The 9,113-nt window shown below is 34.3% G+C and overlaps 1 protein-coding gene across 1 annotated transcript; it reads right to left on the bottom strand.

Annotated features, from left to right (window-relative positions):
* Positions 1 to 525: 525 nt before the first annotated feature.
* On the bottom strand, positions 526 to 4,695 carry LOC116112508 (3-oxoacyl-[acyl-carrier-protein] synthase I, chloroplastic-like). The gene is made up of 7 exons (XM_031398639.1): positions 4,092 to 4,695; positions 2,455 to 2,886; positions 2,101 to 2,274; positions 1,565 to 1,678; positions 1,355 to 1,456; positions 1,034 to 1,100; positions 526 to 926 (listed from the first exon to the last, which is right to left on the bottom strand). Exons 1-7 carry the CDS (start codon positions 4,539 to 4,541, stop codon positions 859 to 861), a joined length of 1,407 nt encoding a protein of 468 aa, XP_031254499.1. The 5' UTR covers positions 4,542 to 4,695; the 3' UTR covers positions 526 to 858.
* Positions 4,696 to 9,113: the final 4,418 nt, after the last annotated feature.

Below are 9,113 nucleotides of genomic sequence, written 5' to 3'. Positions count from 1 at the left end.
GTGAGTAAATCGACCAAAAATCGAACAAAACTAGCAGCGACAACAATGAGACTTTTCCGACGATTGACGAGGCTAACCGGGGTGGGGTGAGGTGGGTTTTGGTCAGGAGGAAAAGGGGAGTAATTCTAGGGTGATGAGGAGGGTTGTTGTTGCCGGAATCGATGGGATCTGACTTGGAATGCCGACATCGACGTCGATGAGATTTGACTGAAATCAAACCTATTTCGGCAAGATCTTGGGTATATTTTGATGGAAATTGGCTCAAGTGACGATTGGGGTTGCATCTAGGATGTCGCCGCCGCTAATTAATCACCGATCGATTTGTAATTGGGGTGTGTTTGATAAATTTCAAACCTATAGGGATTTACTGTAATTTTTAGAGGTATATTTGCCAAACTTTAACATTTTTTGTCAACCGGTTTGACCGTTGGTCAAACCAATTAAACCGGTCAACCCGGGACCCAGACGCTTTGCTGGGTTTCACAACGGGTTGGGTTTTAAAACATTGCTTAGAAGCCTTCGTTTCCACAAGTACAAGACTGGTGTTAAATTAAAGGCCTTGCGGCAGTTTCCTTCCTCTATCAACAACATTACTTCAAAGCCGACAAAACTTCATGCCCCAATAACCCCACTATATCCCACTGCTTTTAAAAATGAAAATACAGTTCACAATTCTTAAAACTAGAGTTCAACTCAAATATTATTACATCACTAATAACTACTAAAAATGCCTGGAGGTAAATATGCAGCAACTGGAGAAAGAAGATAAAGCAGCTTGATCTGCGATTAGTTACTAAATCCAATATGTAAGATTTATATCCTACAACAAGTGCAGAATGGCTGAATCATCTTGAACGATCAAGGCTTGAAAGCAGAAAACGCCACCACAGAGTTGTGCCCACCAAATCCAAATGAATTTGAAATGCCTGGAATATATAAAAGTTAAAAGTGAGTAAATTAGGAATCCACAATCCACCTGCTACGTCAATGGAAAATGATTGTGACACAGGGTTGAAAGAGTCTGGACGCTTACCAACATTCACTTCATGCTGCTTTTTTTTGTTGGCAACAGTATCGAACTCAACTGCAGGCTCTGGGTTCTACATTCACATAAAAGAGTACATCAAACATCATGATTCATGACAGTAAGTTACACAAGGGGCAAATGTTTAATATCTCTAGACTCTAAAATAACTTGTACAGTTGAAATCCATCAGAGTTTTATTTTGCAGTTAATAACATGGAAACAAATCTCAAAATATAAAGGAATAATCTCGGATAACTGTTAGCTAAGAAGACAGAAAACTGTAAATTGCCAAACCAATTTGGGTGTAAATGACAAAGTAGCACTTACAAATTGATTAATGGTAGGATGCAGCCATCCAGTAGTTATGGCCTTTACAGTGGCAATGGCTTCCAACCCCCCAGCTGCACCAAGGCAGTGCCCAATCATAGACTGAAACATAATAGAAACAAGTTAGAAGAAACAGCAGCCAGCAATTATAATAGATTCATCACTAATTAGCCATCTTCATTCAGAGGGGGAGAAGAGAGAAAGGAATACCTTGGTGGCATTGATTTTGATCTCTGAGGTGCTCTTGAATACCTTTTTAATAGCATTTATCTCAGCCAGGTCACCAACTGGAGTGGAAGTTGCATGAGCATTTATGTAGTTAACCTGAAAAACAAGTACTTGTTCAACTTACTAATTTTTAACTTAAGAGTGATTAGTACAAGTCAAGATCATACCAAAAGTAATTCGACTTTCATTAACAAAAATCAGTGTGTGAACAAACCAAAGCACAAAACCATTTTACAGAACATCTCTCATGGTCCATAAAGCCCAAAACTACTGTGGGTGCCTCATGCATACAGAACTCATCACATTTATGAGAGTAGTTCCGTCTTTCAAATCATCGCATTTTTTTTTTTTTTTTTTTTTTTTTTTTTTAAAGTTTTGGCCTAGATGCCTAATTTTAGTCACATAAATTTCCAAATAAAAAATTAAGACTAAATCGTATCTTAACCTGATTACCACAAAACGGTGCTAAAAATACTATAGAATAAGAGGACTGGTTACAGAAAACAAATAAAATGTACCTCCTCAGGTGACACACCAGCATCTTCAAGGCTGCTCTGAATGCATGTTGACACTCCAAGTCCATCGGATCTTGGGTCAGTCATATGATAAGCATCACAGTTAACAGCACCTCCTAAGTACTCTGCAATGATTGGTGCACCTCGTTTCATTGCATGTTCCAAGCTCTCCATAATCTGTCAAGAAAATATTATCTCTCAAAACAGCTTTTGTAACTGGAAGGCAAAAATGTGATTACCCCATCTATTAAAACAGTTCAAAAATATGACTGCTCCAAATCTTAAAACCAAAAGTTCAAAAATCTAAACTTGAAAGTGCATGTTCAACCATTAGCTTATCAGGAAATGCAAGCTTACCAATACTCCAGCACCTTCACCCATAACAAAACCATCTCTCTCTTTGTCCCATGGCCTTGAAGCTGTTTGTGGGTCATCATTTCTCTGGGACAATGCCCTGCATGCAACAAAACCTCCCAAGCCAATAGGAATCATGGCTGCTTCAGTTCCACCAGCAATCATCAAATCCGCCTCACCTCTACGGATGTGATTAGCAGCCGCATAGAAGCAGTAATTGGAGGTAGCACAAGCAGTTGAAATTGAATAATTTGGACCCATGAAACCAATATCCATTCCAAGTAAAGCAGACCCCATGTTTGTTATGGAATACGGAATGAAGAAAGGGCTTATTTTCCTGTGACCCTTCTCTATTAGAGACTGAATACCATCAGAAAAGGCTGTAAGACCACCCATTCCTGTTCCCACAAGCACCCCAGCCCGCTCCTTATCAAGCTAGAAACATAAAAATGAACAATATAGTGAGTCCATAAACATAGCAACCCCTCCCCCATTTCCGCCCTTGAAAGAAAGGGAAAAAGAAAGGAATAAATGAGATAAACGAGTATTAATGAAGCACAAATGATAAGCTATAGACATTTCAAGTAACTCAAGAAAAAGAATAGATCAAAATTTACTTCAGAGAAAAATAAACTTAATTTAATCAACAGACAAACACAGCTAGGAACCCAAGCAATGGACACTCTAATCAACAGTCAAATAAGCTACAAAACCAGTTTCACCCAGAGAAATGGAGGATATGCATACCATTCTAAAGCAAACGAGTTGTACGAACAAGTTACCAACTGGTTTCAACAACCTTGGCACCAAACAATAAACACCACAGCACTGAGTCCACAAAGTTCATGGGCTATTCCAAAGCCACAAAATACCCAGATAAACCAAAAGCAGTTACTGAAATCTGGACCAATCAACTCATAAGTGATAGAACAGCACACATATCATCTATTTTCAAATTCTGTATCGCCACTGGAAAAACAAAATTCATGTACATGTGATAATATAATTTTTTTCTTTTTTTAAATCTGATAATAGAATTCAAATCCACAAAATAGTTGTATGTCTAAATCGATTATTTGATTATTTAATAAATTGTTAAACCGTAAAAAGCAAAGAAATGAAATAGATATGACAAAAAACCATCCTAAAAATGTCATCAATAACTTGGAGTCAAACAATCAAGAAACTGCAGTCATACCAAATAGTAAAATGTATCCAAAAAAAAAAGCACTTTTCACTGAATGATGTAATCGAAAGAAAGTAAAACAATCGTCCATCCGAAATCATGTGAATGTCCGCAAGTAAGGATTACATAGGAAGATCAATATAATCTCATACAAATAACAACATGATCAAAAAGTTCAAATCCCATAAACAATCATCAGCTTCATTGATTTAAAAAAATATATATTAAGGTGTGTCATTTTTTTTCAAAGAGGCACAGATGCACAGGATATGCAGTATAACTCAACTCAAAGATTAATTAATTAAATCAAATGGTAGTACATTAAGCTGTATTAATTGAACTAATGCATGGAAAAGTTATTAATCAGTTGTCACAACAAATCAACAAATTCACATCTCTTATATTCATAATTCAACAAATAATCACAAAACTAAGCACAAAAAAGCCAACTAACCTTCGTTAAGTTATCACCACCAAGATCTGCATCTTCCAGAGCCTTCTTCCCGGCAACAATGCAGTACCTCAAACAATCATCGAGTCTCCTATCATTCTTCGGATCAATAAAACCCTTCCCACTAAACCCCCGGATCTGACCCCCGAACCGGGTCGGAAACTTACTCGCATCGAAGCGGTCAATCATGGTAATCCCACTTTCACCCGCCAACAATTTCTCATAATAAGTATCGACCTCATTCCCAAAGACGGAGACCAATCCCATGCCAGTGATAACCACACGCTTCTTGGAGTCCTTCTCGCGCTTGGGCGCGGATTTGGTAGCGGAGGCGGTGATGTAGGAGAATTTCCTGGTGGTGGGGCGTACATTAGTGGGGAGACTGAAGTTGGTGTTTTTCCGAAGTGGGTTTAATGGCGTTGCATGAAGAGATGTGGATTGAAGTGACTGCATGGTAAGTGTTTGTGTTAATGATCGTGAGAGTTTGTGTTATGAAGAAGAAGAAGAAGCAGATGGCGATGATAACGAAGTAACTTTTTGGTGCTGGAGTCTCTGGAGAAAGAGATGAAACGCTGGAGACTTGAATTTGTAGTGGGGCGTTGAGCTACTGTGGTGGCGTGTGGACAGTTTGTATTTGTACGGCACGTGAAAAGATGAGATCCTGGCCGTGGAGTCTCACTTTTCAAAACTATTAGAACGAGTAATATTATGCTTCATCACCACCTTACTATCATCTTATTATCTTTTGTAAATATAATATATAGTATAGATATCATATGTATATATCTTTTGTAAATATAATATATAGTATAGATATCATATGTATAGTATGGATATCATATATAATTTTAACAAAGATAATAAGACAGTTAGTAAATTCGTAAGTACGCATAGCATTATATTAAAAACAAATATTTTTCTTTTCTAACATACTACGAGTTAATCCTTTTGGTCCCTCGAGTATGGTCTAAGTATAAAGTGATCCAGTAGAATCTGACCGTAATTTAGGTCCTTGTAAACTGTAAAATAGCCCTTTTTTTTAAAGAGTAATACTACATTTATAAAGAAATTTTACAGAGATCTACATACAAAGAGATGTGGTAAAAAATGAAATGTTTAATAAGTTTGACTTTTTATTTCACTCTTTCATTTATTTTTTGCTACCTTACTTTATATGCAAATCTTTGTAAGATTTTTTTTGTAAATATAGTATTATTGTTTTTTTAATCTTTCAAGTGCCAATGAGTAGTTGAAGTGGTACAAAACATAAATTCTTAATGAGAATAAAAAATAACTACTTCAATCGATTTAAATATTATATATAATTTAAGTAAAACAAAAACATTTTTTGTGATAATTTGTATTGATCCATTATATTTGTTTTTTTTTTTTTTGGTTAAAATAAAAATTGTTAACCACCTCTCGGTGGTGCAATAACGACTTTTGAGTATATTATTAAGAAGTTGTGAGTTTAATTTCCATCTATTGCTAATAGGAGTTAATAGGGGAGGTCATCGAAGATTTACCCAATCCTTAACTTTAGGACCCGATTGACTAACTGAAATGCATACAAACTGGTCCAAACACCTTCGGTTATCAAAAAAAAAAAAAAAATTGAAAATTATTAGTAGTAATAAAAAATCATTGAGAATGGAAAAGAAAAAAAACGTATTAGGATAAAACAAGTGGAAAATATGTGTGGCAATTGTTTCCATGAAAATATGTTTGAAAACGAGAACACGGAATTATAAATAGCATTTTTAACATTTGGAAAGGAAAATGACTTTAAAATAAAATAATAAAAGTAATTGAAAATAGCAATAACCAAAAAAAGCAATGCTTTGCGTGCTTCATTAATTATTATTGTTGAAATATACACCTATAGTTAACAAAGTTCCTAATAAATTTTATTATATTGATGAAAATATTTTTCACTGTAATATATATTTTTAAATTAATTACATTAATTAAATGCAATGGCTTATAATATATATGTGACGTAATACCCTTGTGACAAAATAAAGATTGAAATGTATCTATAATATATATGAAATATAAAATAAAATGTAAATTTTTGAGTATTTAAACAGAAATTATGAATATTATTGACATGATTTTGAATAAACTATGAAAGCATCGAGGTTCTTATGTATTCTTAAACAAATAACATTAATATAATTAAAGTTTCATGAGAGTCTCACTTGTGTAAAATCTACTCTTATGATTTGGTTCTCTAATTTTATTTTATTTTTACATATAATTAATGGATCATGACAACCTCAATAGTTATACGACAAGTAATGTACACAAGTTGGCATAATCGTGGCCGGGTCGCACTCGCCCACATCAAATTCTTGCCAACCTGTGAGCATTTAACTATCTCATTAAACTTTGGCGGCCGACAACCCCATGAAGTTTAATTATGTGAATCCCCCAGAATATCATAAATAACCTTAAATCCCCTGTCACTACTCATTAAATAACATTTTTTTGTTAAATTAAACAAAAGAAGGGTAAAATTAAATTAAATTATACACATAATTAGTTCAATTTACCAATGTTTTAAAAACCAAACTAGACCACTGACCGACGCCCTCTCCGGCCTGGTTTACTATTTTTAACTGTTCACCAAATCACTAATTTGATCTTCAACGAACGAGGGGCTATCAAGTACCGAAATTAGAAGGGTTTTATAGAGTAGAGGCTGGTGGTTCAAGGGTGGTGTCAGATTAAATTTTGGACGTCATAATTTGGCCAAAAAAGTCAACCCAATACATGAGTCACGACCGACAAACAGGAGGCTACCAAGTACCAGGGTTAGAGGTGCTTTTGTAGAGTGAAGGCCGGTGGTTCAGGTGATGGTGTTGGATTGAATTTTGGCCATTGAAATCAGCCAAAAAAATCAAAACCTTAGCTATTGTAGGGGTATGTTTGCAAGATTTCAAACCTCTAGGGACATATTAATTTTTAGAGGATTTTGCAAGATTTCAAATTTTCTAGATCATGGGCAAACCACCGATTTAACCAGACCAGTCAACGTGAAACCCAGCCCCTTGGCTGGGTGGCACCCGAGGTCGGTTTTCAAAACATTGCAATTTAGTACACAATTATACCTATTCCTTCTAAATCCTTCTCCTCTTAGATGTCAACTTATGGGCCGGTTTTTATAGCCAAATCTAGAGACAGGTGATTTTTGGCCCCCATTATTTTTCTCTTTAATCCCCCATCTAATCTTCAATGTTAAGCGAAGTTATAATTGTAATAAAATATATATTTTTTCTTCCATTTTTTTCACTTCTAAGCTTTACATCTATAATTCTCAAAAATAAAAAAATAAAAACAAATTAAATCAATCTTAATTAAAAATAAAATAACAAAAATTCTCAATGAAAATTTGTGATGCCTAGCGTTTTGTTTCATTAGGTATGAAACCATGTTTTTCTTCTATTAAGGGATATTTAGAAGTGATTACTAGATTTTAAGAGTTTTGACGTTGTGATTTCGCAAACAAATTAATCCATATTTGTATGATAACGAATTTATGGTATTGGATGTTTTGTTTTAGGAAAATGCTATACTCACAACCTCGAGTGGCAATTCGTAATTGGTCTGCTCATAGTGAGTCTCACTTAGGTCCCACCTGATAAATTAGGTTTGATCAACTGCGAACTATCACTTCTGGTTTGTGAGAAAAAATTTGTAAGAAGATATTGTAGGTGTAGTATTACTCTTTGTTTTAATGGGTATGAAACCCGATTTTTCATCTGTTAAAGTAGGAGTTAGAATTAATTATTTGGTTGTAAGAGCTTTGAGGTTATGATTTCATAAATAAAGTAATCCATATTTGTGAGATAATAATATTGATTGATTTGTTTTCTTCCTTTATTGTTAATTTTGATTAATTTAAATTTAGTTTTAATTTTTGAGAGCTATAAATATATAAAGGTTTGAAATGAAAAAACGGAAGAAGAATATTTTTTTATTACAATTATATCTTTAATTAAAACTAAAGACGGGGCTAAAGAGGAAAATAGTGGGGCTAAAAATCACTTTTCAAAACCTATCATAAGTACAAGTAATTTTAAAAGACAATCTACGTCGGACCTACCTTACATAAACTAACCATATGAGACATATCTTTGTCATCATTTATTTGGTTTTATCTTCAATTTAAATTACAAAAACTTGTAAATACACCATTTTTTTCTTATCTTCATTTTTTTTTTAAATACCACAAATCCTCTCTATTCTTCCATACGTCAATCTGTTATATAATAATGAACTCAGATTAGGAAATAAACTAACAAATAAAGATAAAATAAATAAAGCAAGAGAATTGAGAGTTGTGGGACTTGATTGATATTACTTAAAACCTCTCAAATATTTGCATAATATATGAATGAAAGGGAGGGGGGTATTATAGAACAACCCCCCACCTCCTTTTGACTGCCCCACTGCCTCATGTTAAGGCGGTGGATGGACACATTTTACAATACTCCCCCTTAGACATCCACCACTTACAGATAATTATATTTAACCTTACCCAAAAGAAAACCTAATGGGAAAAAACCTAAGTAAAGAAATACAACTATAACGTGAAATTGGACGTACTTCATACTGCCTCATTAAAAACCTTGTCAGGAAAACCTAGTGGTACAAAACCTAATCAAGGAAAAAAAAGTGCAGTGCATATATGTCCAGTATAACAAACAGTACAATAAACTTTTCTAAAAACTCTCCCTAATCGATGCTCCTCTTGATCAATGCTCTCTCTCATAATGGTAGAATTAATTTAGTAACTTATTGAGCCGCCGCATACCAATGTTATACACTAACTTTTCAAATGTTGATGTCGATAAGGCCTTAGTGAATAAATCTGCAAGATTATCACTGGAGCGTATTTGTTTGACATCAATCTCTCGATTTTGTTGGAGTTTGTGTGTGTAAAAGAACTTCGGTGAAATATGTTTGGTTCTATCTCCTTTGATATATCCTCCCCTAACTTGAGTAATACATGCTACATTG

The sequence above is a fragment of the Pistacia vera genome, unplaced genomic scaffold, assembly GCF_008641045.1.
Source record: "Pistacia vera cultivar Batoury unplaced genomic scaffold, PisVer_v2 Contig663, whole genome shotgun sequence".
In the NCBI taxonomy this organism is placed as follows: Eukaryota; Viridiplantae; Streptophyta; class Magnoliopsida; order Sapindales; family Anacardiaceae; genus Pistacia; species Pistacia vera.
This window is presented reverse-complemented; position numbering and strand designations above follow the sequence as displayed.